Raw genomic sequence first — 17933 nt, forward strand, 5'->3', positions numbered from 1 at the left:
TTTTCAAATATGCCATAACGATGGTAATTAATTTTTAATCCAAAATAACTATATCACGTGCTATAAAAATAACTATAACAAACTGCAGAGGCCAAATCAAAAACATTTAATAAATTCAGAATAACTAGTTTTTTATTTCATAATTAACATACCAGTGACTTTATTTCAAGGTCTTGTATAAATCTCAAACTAATTAAACAATATATAAGGAATTATTTATAACAAACATTCACTTACAGTACATGCCTATATGATTGTTGTCGTGTGCGTTTTTCTTCTTTACCTCGTCATGCTTGGAAGTGAAATTTACTCTCTTTTAATTTAGCTTTCCAAACTCCAAGATTACCTTTGACAATCCAGGGCTTATAACAGCCTATTAAATTATTAATGATGCCATGCGATTCCACTGTCCAAGGGTTGACTTTCGGGTAATTGGCGTCTGAATATTCAATAGGTTTCTCCCGTAGAGCGTCGTGGCTCCTTGAGGAAATTGTTCCTCGTCCAAACAGCTTTACAGTCCCATCAAGTTTTGGCACGATTGGCGATATTAATATTAGATAAATTTATGACAAGGTAAATTTAAATTAAAATAGAAAAATTTCAACTGTACTTCCACACCTTTTGTAAATTTGTACGATAGTCTTGTTTACTCCTTTTCTCATTGAGTTCTATTTTCTTTTTAACATGAAAATTTGAATATGAACAACATAAACAGTAAGTATTCATATGAAATAACGCTAAGGTATCCAAATACGTATTATTAAAAACTTATGATTGCTTATGACAGTAAACTAAATCCTTTGAGGTTCTTTTGCTTTACTGCTCTCAGGTATCTTCACCCTTTCTCTTTCCTTTTTAATAATAACGAGGCCAATTAAACACACAATCAACATCCTCGTTTGGGAGCAAGACAAAGCGTGAGAAGTAATAGTTTTTTTTTTTAATCTAGAACTGATCCCGAAATAATTTTTAAATTTATATATAATAATTTTGATCCTTGTAAATGTAGATTGGTCGCGCCGATCATCCTGGCCCGCCTAGCCTCGCTGGTTTTGTTTGTCAGATGCGTTTAGCTATTTATGTTATTGGTCTGAATGTTTTGACAGTTTGACTGATATATTTGATCCAAGATTGTATGGCGTTTAATGTTTGTAACCCCGTCCCGTCGCGACCCAAATTTTGGGTATTGTTTGATTATTTGTTGAAGACTGCGGTTTGTGTAGCTTGATTATATCTTATCATCCTATCAGTATCGCTGTTTTGTCAGTCAAACGCCAAATTCAACAAAGATTCCGATCCACTAAATGCGTAAAACTTAAGTCTACAGACAAAAACGCACTGAAAATGCTAATGGCGGTCTGAAGACGAAACGAGCGAAAATCGACCTGGTCGTCCCTGAAACAGTAATAAATACATTTCAGAAAAGATTATTGTTATCAGTTGTATGAGAAATTATGATAAAGTAGGCGTTTTACAATCGACCTTTTCTTGACCAATTGGTCATGGGTTTTTTTCCATTGGATAAACTATGTTTGACAGCCATGTGTGCTTGATTGTGCTACAATCTGACCTCGACTAGTTTTCGTTTATTTTTTAATCTTGTCCCATTTTCTCTTTGGATGGACTAGACGCCTTGTTTATTGGCCAGATCGATTGTTTCCTACAATGGAAATCAAGGCGTGCTATGCGGACCTGTCCATTGTTATGGCCAAAACCATGTCCTTGGTCTTCGGATTACAAAGGGCCCAACACATCGTGCGTCTTGTTTTCGCCTCTGGTCAACCCTCAACGCCTACGTTCAATTCCTCCTTGAATTAAAAGGGAGAAAGTACTGATATACTTTTCAAGAAAGTTTAACGTCCCGACTATGCAAATTTGTGGATCGGGTAGCTCTGGGATACCGGTGAAACCACCCCCGCTTCGATTTCACACATATTTTGAATTATTTGATGCAAATTTAATGGTTTACAGGAAGAGAACTTCTAAACGGTTTTACTAAATCCACGAGAATTAGTATAATTATTATAATTATTATAATTATTTGACAAATGACTGATTTTTGAATGTTTTTAAAGTGAATTCCATTAATCTTTTCTAAATTTTATGTTTTAGAGATCCCATAAATTGCGAGAGAACTTTTAGCATTACGTCATGTGTAACATCAGCTTTCGCTTTTGATTTCATCTAAATGGTTGACAATCATAGCATCTATTTTGATTTTGTCACTATTTTTCCCCGTAAACACTTAAATTATTATAAAAACTTAAAAATAAAAAAAAACAGTATATATGTAGTTTAAACCACAAAAAGAATGACGAATCAAATTTTCTTCGTCCATTTTATGATAAATACGTTCAATTAAAACCAAATACGAAAATTATTAGTAACTTGATCATCATCAACATTCAAAATCAACCTGAATCAACCGAAATCTGGTCTGTGGCACACTCCCACCGAAGAGTTCCGCTAAAGTCATACTCCATTCTACAAAGGGTCAGAAAATGTAAATGATTTACTAGTTTAAACAACGCTTTCTCCCAATTACCACCACAAGAAAAACTTTTATTATTAACTTATGGTAAGATAAGATCACGAACCTCTCCTGTGGTACCAGAGCAGAAAAAGAGTCCCATATACGTGAAATTATAGAAACAACGGTGCAGAATTAGTTCATTTGGACGGTCGGAACTTTCGAATGTTAAAATCAAAATATAACCAGGATGAGGATATTTTTCAAATAAGCTTTGATGAATCCTGAGATCTGTTGATCTGACTATTGTTTGTTCACTATTAATGACCGACAATGGCACAAATAAATGGTTAGTTTTTACTGCACCGCCCTGGTCCTGACCTCGCCCCATCAGCCTACCTTCCCTTCGTTTTAGGGAAAAACGCTTCATACATTGAAAGTCTTTAAAACTGAATTCAAATACCTTTCGTAATCTCAATTCAAAGATTGGTACCTCGGAAAAAATATTCTGTTAATAATATGAACAAAATTATAACTTTTAAAATAGTCATTTTATTTATTTTTGAACTCGGCCGTATACTTTTGTATTCTTTGCATATTTCGTGTACTCAAAAAATAAAATTTTATATTTTAGTTAAAAACACAAGATAGAAGCTCAGTAATGTACAACCTTCGACAATATTATTTATATATGCAGAAAATACAATTGAAATTTTATTTTCTGTGAAATACGCATTGCCATAAGTTCCTCAAATTCCTATGAGATCCCCTCTAAAGGTATCGTACCGGAGATCCTCGACATGTTTAAGGCAATGAGGAGAAAACGAAGTCCCGTCAAGTAGGTCTCTTTAATTGACAATAAGTATAGGTCGAGGGAACTCACCACTAATTAGAAAGATGGCCAATTAAAATTTGCCTACTTGTACCCGACGCCGTAATTTCGCAATTTGATTTTACCCTTGATCAATCGTAATTTTTAATTTTTGAAATAAACGTATGACTGATTGTAACGGATATTGACAAAAAATTGAATATTTGATTGCAAATGAGGTGTTTAGTGATATTTATTTAGAGTAGACGGAATAAAACTTGCCAAATAACCGTTTTAAGATTTTTCTGGGGATTTCTAGGTTGTGCGTTCTCCGTGACTTGGGGAATTTATAAAATTTAATTTGAATTTAAACATTACTTCCTTCCCAGTGGAACATAGCCTTTCAACGTAAGAGGATTTACTGCTGCGATATTTCGGCCTAGACGGATTTACTAAGGAAGAACAATAGAGGGATAATCTTGTCCACTTTCTGTTAACTTTCCCTGCCCGCTAGTGTTCCAGACGAAAGCTTTCTAAAATTGTCAAAAAAATAAAAATTGTCAAGGAAAAAATCCTGAATTTCATTGGACAAAACTAAAAATTGACTTTATACTTCTTTTTTTTAATAATTTTATAAATTTGCCGGTAGCAACAATATATAAGTTTGTTAAAATCTGTTAATGTGGTTTTGCAGGTTAAAAAGAAATCCGATATTCACTAAGTTATATTGAAACTGCATTGATTAGAAATCATAAAACCGAAACCAGTAGGTCGCCAGCACAGTTAGAAAGAATCGTCGGACATGGATTGACATGAATAGTTCCTAGATTTGAAATAAAACGGTATCGGCGTTAAGGTCAAGGAAAGGGGGGATGGTAACTTAACGTACTTGCTAATCATAGTACCACTATCCTACCTCAGGACTGACGATACCGTTCTCCAGTCGTGAAGACCACCGGCTCCAGCCGTGACTCAAATATGTATTTCATTTCAAAGTTCACAGACCGACAATCGATTAGACTCCGTAGAATAGAGTCGTTGGGGATTTAATCGTGCCAAATTTTGCTTTATCATGACTTAATTTGGAGAGAGGAAAGTTATTGGGGAAGGGAATGGCGGCGAGGGGAAAATATCTCTGGGAATTTATGCGTGGCAATTTGTTTTTACTTTCGGCTTGGGTTAATTATCTCAATGATCAAGTTACTGCTGATAACATGGTTAGAATCATTGATGAGCATCCTTTTTTTGTCCTTTCTCTAAATCTTCTGCCTCTTTTAGATAGCTCAATTAAAAAATTTCTTTCCCACGTTCTGTACAACTTCAAACGAACCGTTGTTCAAAGTGGGAAAACGTCACTTTTTTGACACAATTCCCATTTTCCCGTAATAAAAGTGCAATTATTTAAACAATTATAACGTTTATGAAAAATTTTAAAACTTGTAATATAAGCGGTCCTTGGAAGTAATTTCCTATATAAAACATATTTCCCCCTTATATTAAACTAATATTAACAGTTTTAACATTGATACAAAAAGACTTTGATATTTATTTTTTATGTGGACAAATTGTAGTACGTTATTTTTTTCTTTACTATGTTGGTCATTGAAAGCACTGTATAAATAGAAAGTTATTTATTCTAATAATCGTAATTTTTTCTTTTAAACTTTTCTTTTGTTCTGGGTGAACCCTAAACATTTGTGGTGCGAACGCAAGTGTACAATCTAAATTGTAAATCAAAGAGCAGTGCTTTAATAGTGAAAGCTAAGGATAAAAAATTGTAAACCAAATAATTGATTTATTTATTAAAAAAACATACAGGCAAAAGCACAAGTTAGGAGGGATTAGTTTTTCTATGAAATCTATAAAATGACAAGTCAAAACACTTTTTCAGATTAAGTTTATGATCATTATTTGAAATTACTCTATCAGATTATTATTATTATCAAATTTAAAATTTATTTATTATCAAATTTAAATTATTAATTATTATCAAATTATTAAAGGTGGTTTGAAGTATTAGTGACTACACGGTACGATTTGCCATCATCAGGGAACAACAAGAAATTAACATTACACGGTAGAACTTCATCATAAATGAGAAGAGAAAATAATAAGGAACCTAAATGAGGGCCCTGTTTTACTTCATATTTTACGTTCATATAGCATTCCAAGCCTATTTGAAGTTTTCCTCAAACTCAAGTGTAATCTTTTACAAATCAATTGTAGCCCTTTCCAAGTCAAATGTAACCCTTTCCATATGAGTTGAAACCCTTTCCAAAGCATGTGTAATTCTTTACAGCTCAATTGTTACCTTTGAAGAAAATTTACCGTACTGTGGAATGGGTGAAGTTGGGGCTTAAGAATTCACCTAGAAAAATGATAGCAATATTTTTTTTATTATTTTATTACAATTTTTTTACAAATTGTCAGCAGTAAAACGTTCATTTTATTTAAATATATTTGAATAAATAGTTGACAAATAAGGGGGGGGGGTTTATGTTCAACTATACTCGTAACATTGACTTAGACTTTACTGACAGACCACTTTACAAAACTTGTTTGTTTTGTTTTTTTCAATTTTTTATGGATTATAGCCATTTTAATACAATGGGTACATTACAAATTATCAGCAGTTAAGCTGCTACTTTGACGAGGTCTCAGATAACTAACAACAATATATTTTCAATTTTTGATGAATCCTTATCCTTTTATAAACAATGTTATTTTACAAATAATTAGCAGTTAATCTTACATTTTATTTATACATATTTAGTAAAGTAGTTTTATAAGGAGGGTTTTTGTTAAGGAGGGCTTTGCGTTCGTCTCATACCTTTGACGACAGAGAATTACTATTACTTTACAAAAATGTTCATTTAAAAATAATTAATTATATTGGGTTGTCGAAATTGCTCGGGTATCCTCATAATTGAGACGTAGCCTTTCTTGGTTGCCATGCCCTTGAAGTTCTTCGATAATTTGAGGTGTTTCACGTAAAACCCTCCTTTATTACTGTATCAGTTTTCTGTACTGGGACTTCTATAGTTTTATTAATATTTTTCTAGTTTACATTTTGCTTTTTCTCAGCTTGGTTAGTAAAAATTTAAATTACGGCTTTCTATGTCCGGTTTTCATTTCAATGCTGACAACAGTTCCTCGGCACTCGGACACCTTAGCACAATTCATTGCCATTGTTGACCGTTTCTCGTTTTAACAAGGCGTCAAAAATCGACCAGATCCGCAGTTTCCCCAAATAGGAAATAGTACAAGCAGTTTCCGATCAGACAGAAATAACGCATTATGCAACGTTCATTTGATGATGAGAGGTGACGTTGAAGAAATGTTAATTCCGTGTAATTCAATACGTCGGTGTTTACGTGAAGCTATGAAAAGGGGGGAGATGTCTCGAGTTTAGTGTTACAACTGGATTTCCGCATCGTATCCCAAGGTTTTCAGGTTTTCTCTCTCTCTCATCGCTTGAATATATCCTTACTTCAACGTTGAACCCGATCCGATCTGTCTGGAACAAAGGACTTAACGAGGAAATGGCCAAATAGCGAAGGGCATGTCCGGACAAACCTCGTCGAAAAATTACATTGTCGGTTCGATCTGTTGTTGTGCGCACAATAACTGCCTTATTAAAATCAGAGGCCCAGGGCCTGAGCTAAGAACAATGGAAGACTACTGGGCTTCCGCTGTAAGCCTTCTAATTCAAATAACGGGATTAAACAAATAAATGACTTAATTGTTGATCGATTCTTGTCCGACCGCTAGTAATATCTATAATAAAATTTTCAAATTAATTACATTGTGTAAAATAATCCTAACTACCTTTCATTCATTTTTGGTATAAAGAAACCTACAAAGAGAACAAACTCAAGAGACAATGCGCAAGGCTCAAACACAGTCTTCGATGGACAAAACAACCGAATACACACACACACACACACACACACACACACACACACACACACACACACACACAACACACAACACACACAACACAGAGACCTATACTTTTTAAATCTTATTGACTAGTTGAATTTGATCCACTTTGATCAACTTATATTCAGTGTTCTATACTGTAGTTCTGAAGACAGGACCAATGTCTCCAAGGAAAATCGCTGATGATAGGATATTTTATTTATTGTGAGATGTAGAGATCTGCTATGTGATGAACCTGTGGCTAGAGTTAGAGCTATTATAGTTAGTCTATCGTTGATCTGTCAATCGCGTTGCTTCATTTACACCATCTTCAGAGATTAGTCTGTGCTCACCTTTTACTAGTTATGCCCTATTTTATAGATCAAGACAGTGCCTAGACTATTTTTTTTTTAGTTTTAGTTTTAGGGTCAATCGCCAGCCCTCAAGGTGTTAATCTCGCAGGAATCATTTTTATATTTAATGAGAATATGAAGATATTTATATTTGCATCTGTTTTGTAGTTTGACCTTCATCATCATAATCGCTGGGATTTTTATGCCATCTCCAATGATTGTCTGTGAGTTATTTTGTTCATCGTGCCCTTTTATAAGTCTATGGTTGTATTTGTTCTTGTTGTTTGAAAAACAAGAGTAGGCAGGCAGGATAGTTTGAGACGATGAACCTAAATAATCTAAAGTTCGATCGTTTCCGATTAACCGATATGTCTGTCCTCTCTCCTTCTGTCTGCCATATGCTTTCCGCTATCTCGCTTTCTTCAGTGGTTGGTCTGTGTGTTATTTTGTTCGTCCAGTCATTTTATAAGTTTATGGTGTCTGTTCTGTCGACGCATGGCGGATAAAAGCAGCGACAATAAGCAGGCAGGATGGTTTGAGAAGACGGACCTAACTAATATATAATTCAATCGTTTCCGACCTCATGGTCCGTCTATCCTAGATCTTTTCGTCTGTCATATGCTTTCCGGCATTACGCCTACTTCAGAAGTTGGTCTGTTTGCTATTTTATCCAGCGAGGGTTAGATCAGGTATAAAGACCAAACAAATTGTTTTGTAAACACATTAAAGTTACGATATCGCACTCGTCATAATCTTAAACAATCAAATTATTTCTAGTGTTTCAATACTAAAGTATGATTTTATATGAAGAGCGTTAAGATTATACTGATGTTTAACGATTATTTTCGGCCCTTTTTATATTTTTATCTTATTATCATGCGGTGTTTTTGTTCTAGTTTTGTAGTGACATACTTCAAGAACCGGTACTGCGTCCAGTCGGTTAGGCGGAACTTTTTCAAAGTAAACAGTTCGATGGCCATCGTAGTAAATCTCCTAAGGAACATTTATCTTCAAATCTTCACGATGGATAACTTCAAACGGGTGCTTGTACCTATTAAGAAGGCGATAAATTTATGTTAAACAGTCAAGAGAACGGTTTTTTATTTTTTACTTTTTTTTAATACCAATATTGTAACGATATACGGTTTTATTATTAATGAATTTCAATTTAAAACCATTGTTAATAAAATAATGATAATAAATCTGTCTGGTTTACGAAGTCCATGGTGATTTAAAAGCTTCCCTGCCCGCTGCGGCTTAAGTAGAACTATTGTAAATTGAGTTCATTCCTTACGTCCATAACTTGGAAAGTTCACTTTCATTTTAGAATTTGCGAGTTTACTAGGTGCAACTTCGCTAATTTCTTTAAGCAAATTGCCTTTCCAAAATGGCGGTATTTATCCTGGCTAAATATAAATCATATTCTTATGAAATTTATTTTTTTTAGGCAGAGTTGAAAAGTTTTTGTCTTAGTTTTTTTGTGTGCTTGGTGCGTGTGTATGATAGAGGTTTTGAACCTGTAAGTTCGGAATTAATCTTCTTTTGCAATTTATTGCTAATGGCTAATGGGATGATCATTCGTTAATTAAATTCGAAGTACGAAATAGTATATTAAAGAGTGTAAAGTGGATGTTAGTCTGCCAGTTCAACGTATTGAAGAGCATAACAAAAGACTCGATCCCATCTTTATAAAAAATTGTTGAAATAATAACAAATTATCTTTCAGTACTTCCATTACAAATAATAAAACAATTTGTAAAAATATAATATACACCAATAATATTTGATACTAATTTAAAATATAGACACACGTATTAGTTAATTTTTCATTTCGTCCTTCCTTGATCGTCATCCTGATTAGCTTATTATCACTAGTTTTGTCAGACGAGTGGATTTAAACAGTCAAAGACACCGGCACACCCTTTCATTTTATATAAACGTATAAAAAAACTTGACTGTCAAGAACACATACGAAACAATGAAAATGGCGAAATGCTGAAACGCATCTGACAGACAGAAGCAACGAGAACAAGCGGACCATGGTGATCGTGGACTACCAAACTGCAGGTTCACAAACATATATATTTGAACTGTAGTTTCATCATCGTGGTCGTCTTGGTCTGTCTAACCCGAACTTGTAGCATGGGCAGGCCGACTACTAAAAATAAAGATATGTCAAATAGCGAGACTAGGCGGACCAGGACGATAAAGCTGCACGTTTTATCGCTTCGCAAACATCATCACGTTTTACAATTCAATCAAAGAACCCCTGACAGATCATTATCGGAAGTTCGTGTCATATCCAACTTACAAATCCTATATCGCCTCAATTTAAAAAAAAATGGATAAAACGATAGAGGCAAATCTCAACACAAGTTTGAACATTTAATATATAATTCACTTATCAGTTGAAAAAAACTTTATAAATTGACTAATTTTTAAATTACTTTCAGGGCTACATCGAACGGTGGGAGAACAGCCCTGATTGTGGTCTCAGCGAAAAACAAATGTCAGATTTATTCGGCAACCTTAGGCAGATATATTCGTTTAACAGGTAAATTAATATTTTTGATTTTCTTTTTAATAATTACATAGATTTAACTATATTTCCATTTTACAGTACATTCTTCAAAGAGTTGGAACACTGCGGACTCGACCCGGTAAAAGTGGCCAAAGTTTTTGTCAAAAACAACTCAGGTTTTTCGATCTATACGGACTATTGCACCAATTATCCAAGGTAAAGTAGTAAAATACAATTAAAATTTTATTTTATTAGGGTAATAAAGTTCAATAATACAGCTTGTCAGATTCGAAAGTTAAATTTTTCAATTTATAGCATACCATCAATTTATACTTACAAACCTGGCCCGAATTAAAAGAAAAATTTAAGATTTTGATTAGTAGAGCTATAAATATTTATTTTTATTTAGAAATATGAAAAAATATATATAATAAACGGTAACGAAATTATAATGAACTCATATCAAGATTTTTCGAAGAAATTGGGAAGGACAAGTAAAAAAAAATGCCTGAGAGAGACATTTCGTCTTATTTTAACAAACACCTATATACATCATATAATATAACGTAATATTTATATTACTATTTAACGAACAAACGGATGTATTCCTTATTATTTGGAGGGGCTAAGTACAAATCGATTATATACGTTTCGCAGTTGGAAAAGAAAATATAAGACAGAACTTAAACAGAAAAAAAAAACACAGAATGAAATAAAAACAGAGGGATATTCTTTCAGAGCTCTTCTCCAGTTCTGAGCTCCTAGTAGAAAAAACAACGTGGCTACCTCAAATTCTTCAGTGGATGACCATATATAGAATGCGGGGTGTTGGTCTCCATGCCTCAACTTCTTAGATTGCCCGATTTACCCGAGTACAGGAAGAATTAGTTTTCTTCATTACCTCCAACCGTATTTATGAAATAATTATCCTGGAACCTTTGCATTCCATGCCATCTAGCGGGGTTCGTGTATACAAGTTGATATAGCTAGCTCCATACAAATTCCAGAATCCTGGTAGAAATTTTCATTTGAACGAAACAGATCTTTTTTTTCTCTCTTACAGGGGGTTTTAAATTATTTTAGAAATTGCCTTCCTTTTTTTTTCATGACATTTTTTACACTGACAGGCAAAAAATTCCACCCAATTAATTTTTTTCATTTTCTCAATAAGAAAATTCTGACCTCTCATTGTTTTTATCAATAAATTTTATTTATGCTATGTTTTATATTGGGAATATTAGACACATTAATCCAAAACAAGAATAAACTATGTAACGACAGCTGAAGTGGTTAGAGCAGCAGCATATTGAGCCAAAGGTCTTGGGTTCGAATCTCTCTTGTGTCACTAACTTTTTCATTTCAACCAAGACCTACAAAAAATAAATAATTAATTATTTTTCAATGTTTAATTTTTACGGATTTTAAAATGTTCACTCAGTCTCATTTGAATTCTGAAGCAATAAACTGTTAGTGTGTGGTGTTTAGTGACCGTTAGTTAATAGTTAGTAAATTCGGAGATCGTGAGATGCGGTCTGGTGTGATGTAGGTTTAGAAAAACATTTCCTTTATCGTGCCAACGTTTCGATCTTTATTGAGATCATCTTCAAACCCTGAAGATGATCTTGATTCTCAAGGCCTGCCAGTAATTTATTGTAACACAAAAGCTGGAATTGCCGGCAAGCTGTGAGAACTGTTATGTTCAGCTCCGCACACTTGTGCATGTCTATACATGTGCATAGCTGAGCTTCTATAAATCAGTTCAGAACTATGTACTTACTGCTTATAATTAATTAATTATATTCTAAATATTGTATTTAAATTTTCAGATACTATCATACAGTTTTTATTTTATATTATTTACATTATTGTGCAGAATTAAGATTGTATAGATCAACCACTTAATCAAATACATTGGAGCTCCAATAATCTCAGCTCCACTAAGCTGAATATCTGCCTACTCAGGATACAATTCGTTCAGCAGAGAGAAAATTTTTAGGACCCAAAATACAGGGTTTTTTAAATTTTCCAGTTGAATTAACGATTAGTTGAGGCATGGTCAATAACGCAAACCTAAGATCTAAAAACAAGTTAATCTTTGTGGCTTTGCCCACTCCAAATCCTACTGTCGATAGGACTTCGTTTAACTTTCACCATTAAATTATGATATTTCCTATTGAGGTCTCAGATAAGATGTAGTTTGGTCATCTCTGATAAGTTTTTCAAAACTTCAGCTTATCTTTCAATTGTTTGATCCAGTGCAACTATGCATTCATTCCTATGTCAGACCTGTTTTACGTGTACTTCTACATTATCTCATTTATTTAAAATATACTTTTGCTTCTTTTAGTTTTATTTAATATTAAATGTCTTTTCCAGGACTGTCAGTGTTTTGACAGAACTTATGCGCCAGGAAAACACTGTTAGGCTGTTTCGGGAGAGACAATCTTCTCTTCAGCACACTCTTCCCCTTGGTTCATATCTGTTGAAGCCTGTACAGAGGATTCTCAAATATCACCTCCTCCTGCAGAATATTGTCAAAAACCTCGCTCCAGAAGCTGAAGGCTATGGAGATGTTGTTGACGCTCTCTCCACCATGACGGCCATCGCACATCATATCAACGATATGAAAAGGAAACACGAACATGCCGTTCGAGTTCAGGAGATACAAAGTTTGTTGCTCGGTTGGCAGGTAAGTCTCCAATATCTCTTTTTTATGCTAGATATCAGTTTTATTCTTATGCCTGTTTTATCCTTCAGGGAGAAGATCTCACCACTTATGGAGAATTGTGTGCTGAAGGGACATTTAGGATGTCTGGTGCTAAAGCACTTAGGCATGCGTTTCTCTTTGACCAAATTCTTCTTATTACAAAAAAGAAAGAAGAAGGAATTCTTGGATATAAAGCTCACATTATGGTAGCATTTTAAGCTTATTTGTTAATATATTATTTCAAATTTATAATTTAATTTTAACTTTGCAGTGTTCAAATTTAATGCTTATTGAGAGCGTAACGGGGGAGCCTCTTAGTTTCCATGTCATACCGTTTGACAACCCTAGATATCAGTATACTCTTCAGGTATTATTTTCTTTTTATGTCAGTTGTTTATATGATTTTTAGAAAGTAATTGCTAATTTAAATTTTAATTCAGGCACGCAGTTTGGAACAAAAACGTGAATGGACACTACAGTTAAAGAGAGTAATACTTGAAAATTACAACGCTGTAATTCCTTCACATGCCAGGCAGCTAGTGATGCAACTCGGTCAAAATAGAACTGATGGTAAAATTGTTGTTGGATTATGGTTTTACTCTTAAATCATTACTATTTATTTTTATTCTTCAGATGAAATAATGGCCGAAAAGACTGCACCAAAAAGACAGCATTCAGCACCAGAATATCTTGAGAGGCGGAAGCAAGAAAGAGAGAGAAGGAAGTCTGAGACCGGTTTAAGAGCAAGACTGAGAACTAGGAATCGAAAATCGGATACATCACCATGCATAACAGCAAAAGTAAGTGATTTTACAATAAATCATTTGATTTTTTATGATTGTTATTAATTAACACTATTCTTTTAAAGACTCAACAGAGGCTAAGAAGAATAAGCCAAATAAGAGGAGATGAGCTCAGTAACAGTCCCACTGAAAACCAGAAGGTATATTATTCATTCATTATATCAGTTATAAAAATAATTATCATTTCTTTGTTTTTTAGGATAAGTGTGGAAATGATAATGCAGAAGAAGAGTGTTATCCACCGGAAAGCCAGACTGAACAGAGTTCTGAAGGTGGATCAGTTGATCTCCATATTTCTGAACAAGATCTCGAAGAACAACCATCTCCTCAAGTTGAAAAGAAAAAGACAATTGAGGAGATAGTCAGTCAGCTCTTAATGCAAAATAAAGAATTCCAAAGGGTATTGAAAAAACAGAGACATATTACATCGAGGAGGCACAGGATCGAAACAAGCGATGAAGAAGATGAAGGTTGCGGTCAGGGGTCCAGTATACCGACATCTCGGTCGACAAGAAGCTTGTCAGCCCAAAGGGAAGGAGACTATGATAATTTGCAAAATGTATGGGATGAAGTAAGAGAATTGGATTGTAACAGTTTGAAAAGAACGCAATCTTTCACTAGTCAAGGAGGTTATGATCAAAGTTCCCCAGAAGTATCTCTTTCTGGAAGTACAATATCTTTTGATGGTCCGACATCGCCAGCTGTATGGCTAAAGCAACAGAGGCAACATTTAGCTATACCTACTAGTAACAAAGCAGGGTCCCTACCACGAGGATTTCAACTGGGGACACCAGACTGGCACAGGGCGAGAATTTCCCCTGATCGTCCGTTTACAATCGCCTCTGACAAAGCCCAGGAACTTAATCTTGAAGATATGCAGAGATATTGTGATTCTCAGCATGACCAGTTGACAAGGCACAGATTCCCTCTTCCCGATGATACTACTGAAGAAGATTCAACACCAGATGCAAGCACACAACATCTAAACGTTCATCCTGAGTACAAAATATATAGGCCGAGTTTAACTAAAGCTACGTTGAAACAAGTGATCTCTTCTGTCAGCAACAAACTTGCCAATTTACGATTATCATCAGAAGCTTTAGATGAAATCGATGACAGTAGAACGAATAAACTAATGAACGCCTTTGCAAAAACATTCGTTAAGAAAAAGTCTGATGAAAGACGTCTTCCAGTTTATAAGCAAGGTAGCTCAGCCCTCGGTGCGAGAATTGCACATGGAAATGAAACTTCGGACTATGCTGACCCCAGGACACTTTTTCCTAACATTACACAATCTAAAAAAGCAGCTGCTCTGTTAGGCATTCGTCCCTACTCAGTACTCTCCCTAGTTTCTAACTTAACTTCTTCATCTTCCTCTGGTTACGCTCCAAGCAATTCCTCAAAGGAACAACAAAAAGAAGAAGTTGAAACAGTAGAAAGCGATGGTTCAGCAGATAGTTTCTATGAAAAATCATTTGAAGCTATAGAATCTACTATGATTAACGACGTATGTCGAGATAGTGCAATATTCAGTGAACACGAAGACATTTTAGATCATTATATACCAAAAATTAAAAAAAAAGTGCCACCACCTGTACCTGACAAACCACCAAGTTTAAAATCATGGAAAATGACTGAAAGTAAATCATCTATCTTTAGCACTGAATCCCTACATGATAAAAAGGATGATGATTACGATTCTAGTTCAGTTGCATCGACTGTAATCGAAACAACAGCTACTAAAGGATGGGTGAAACATGTTATTGGTAAAATACAGGGAGATCAAACAACTTGAACAAATTATAGTGGCAATAAACAATACGTAGCTATGTAAATTAAAAGCCAATAATAAAATGTAGTTAATTATCAGGGGATAAGACAATATTATGCCATATCTAGCTTCTTAGGTAATATTTATATCATTTAACTCATAATTATTCTTCCTTTTTTGTTAATTTTGTATATAAAATTTTGTTTACCTGTTTTTGTATAAAGTATTACTAAGGACAAATGCTACTATTCTTTAGTACAAATTTTTTTTATTTACACTTAATATATCATTTCATTTTATATATTAGTTCCTTATTAGTGTGGTCAAAAACATTTTTTTATAATACAAAACTTTTAAATAGAAATTGTAAACAGAACTAATGCTCAAATTGATCAATTTTCCTATTACTGTTTTTCTAATCTCATTTTTTAACAATTGTGTAAATTAAAACTGTTTGTTTAATATAACATCATAGCTGTATAGATAATTTTATAAGTTTTTACTCAACAAACCTTTGAGTTTGTCTATGTACCTTATGTGTATAAAATAATTATTATTAAGTATGTGCAATTTTGTAACTGTTAATTTCATTAAATAAATAAGTTTGTTTTATTTATATATACATATATCGAATCTATAAACTTTATTAATATAATCCACTGGCCAATTTCCTGCCAAACAAATCCATGAAATTCCATGATATTCCTCAATTACCTAATGAGAATAGGTAGATCTAGGATTGAAGAAGGTGGTAAATCTTGTCTACTTTATTAAACTCATAAATTCATTAACGCTGAAGCCATTAATTTTAATACTGTAAAGGATGTTTTTACTTGTTAACCACACAAAATATTACAAATAATTTCAAATTACTGATGAAGGGCAAAATATTCATCGAAAGCTTATGAAAGAAAGTGAGATTTTCTTTCTTTCAAATTCATCCTGAACTGAACAGTTAAATTGTATACCACATTGTATACTAAAAATGTTCCCTAAATGTATTTAACCATCAAATGAGGCAGAAAGCCAGATATGAACAATGAATATCATTGTTAGAAACTGTTGCTGAAGACTGAAAAAAAAAATCTCTTTTAAGCACAAATAGATAAATCCACAGTATAAATTCATGAATTATCACGCTTACGTGGTGTACAGCTACATTCAATGATTTTTGCTACTTTATTTATATATAATATGTAGCATAAATAACCAGCTTGTACCAATACTTCTTGCTGAAAAGATGAAATCGGTATAAATTTACATATCTTAATAAGGGAGAACTCTACTTTCTTGATAATACTAGTAAGTAGTATAACTAACCATTTCGTACAAACACATCTTTTGGAAAGAGGAAAAAGTTGAAATTTGAAAATGTTCATATAGGAGAAGTAATAATTAAAACTTTTTTCATTCATTATTGTTTTCTAGTATTTCTCCTACTTTATTTTTATTATATTCAGCACAAATAAATTAGTTGAAACCATTACGTCATGTTGAAAAGATGAAAACAGTAAATTTGGAATTATTATTTATGTTATTTATGGTCTAGACCGCATCTCACGATTTCCAAATAATCATTGACTAACAGTCACTAAACACCACACTTTTCAATTATTATTAATAATATAAATTTGGAAATCTGGCACATTGCATTCTACTTGTTTAATTATATTTATTATTATTGTTTTCTACTATTTTTGCAAATTTTACTATTTTATTTATAATAAATCGATCATAAATAACCAGACTGTACCATAATAATTTGTTGAAACGATACAAAATGTAGAAATTTCATAGATTATATAGGCGAAGTGCACTCTATTTACTTTATTTAAATTATTATTGTTTTCAACTATGTTTGCTACTTTTTTTATGGAATAATTAACTTTATTATTTCATCATATTTTTTGAAAACAGTAAATACTTAGATTTGAAATATTGATATAGAAGTGACAATTTGCTCCACTTTCTGCGACTATGCTTATATTAAATCTAGCATAAATAAATAACCAGTTAGCACCGAAAATTCTTTTTGAAAAAAAAAAAATTGAAGAATATGACAGGGGATAGGAGTCAAGTTGCACAATACTTGATTAATTTAGTTTAGTATTGTTTTCAACTATTTTTACTACTCTATTTATAATAAATGTAGCACAAATAGCCTGAGTTCCTGAAAATTGGGAAAAGTCACAATTTGCACTTTACATTTTATTATTTTTTTTATAATAAGTAATATTATATATAATATTAATTATAATATTAACATATGTAATATTAATTATAATAATAAGTTCCTAAAAAAGGGGGCGTCGGTGGCTGCAACAGTTAGGTGTTGACACAGCGCCCATCACTGTAAGGTAAAAGTCCCGGGTTCGAATCTAGCGGCCCTGCATTTGAACCCGACATACTTACAAATGGTTTTTTTTTTCAAAAACACCGGCACCCTGAGTGTTTATATGACTTCTGCTGTTGCAAACCCTCGTTAAAAAAAAAAAAATAATAATAATAATTTCTTTTTCTTATTGCTTCTTCTAGTTTCCTACTTTATTTATGATAAATGTACTAAAGTACTATTG

The 17933-nt window shown here is 33.2% G+C and overlaps 1 protein-coding gene across 2 annotated transcripts in view; it reads left to right on the forward strand.

Moving 5' to 3' along the window:
* Positions 1–15644, forward strand: part of LOC106665741 (pleckstrin homology domain-containing family G member 3) — a 201625-nt gene extending 185981 nt beyond the window's left edge. For both annotated transcript variants that reach the window (XM_014392418.2, XM_014392419.2), the window contains exons 5-13: positions 10009–10109; positions 10176–10292; positions 12453–12765; positions 12834–12989; positions 13055–13150; positions 13224–13353; positions 13417–13583; positions 13652–13726; positions 13786–15644. In XM_014392418.2, the coding sequence (XP_014247904.1) occupies positions 10009–10109; positions 10176–10292; positions 12453–12765; positions 12834–12989; positions 13055–13150; positions 13224–13353; positions 13417–13583; positions 13652–13726; positions 13786–15381 (2751 nt within the window). In that variant the 3' untranslated portion in view covers positions 15382–15644. The remainder of the gene's footprint in view (positions 1–10008; positions 10110–10175; positions 10293–12452; positions 12766–12833; positions 12990–13054; positions 13151–13223; positions 13354–13416; positions 13584–13651; positions 13727–13785) is intronic.
* The last annotated feature ends 2289 nt before the right edge of the window (positions 15645–17933 follow it).

The sequence above is a fragment of the Cimex lectularius genome, unplaced genomic scaffold (genome assembly GCF_000648675.2).
Source record: "Cimex lectularius strain Harlan isolate CLEC.00 unplaced genomic scaffold, Clec_2.1 scaffold83, whole genome shotgun sequence".
In the NCBI taxonomy this organism is placed as follows: Eukaryota; Metazoa; Arthropoda; class Insecta; order Hemiptera; family Cimicidae; genus Cimex; species Cimex lectularius.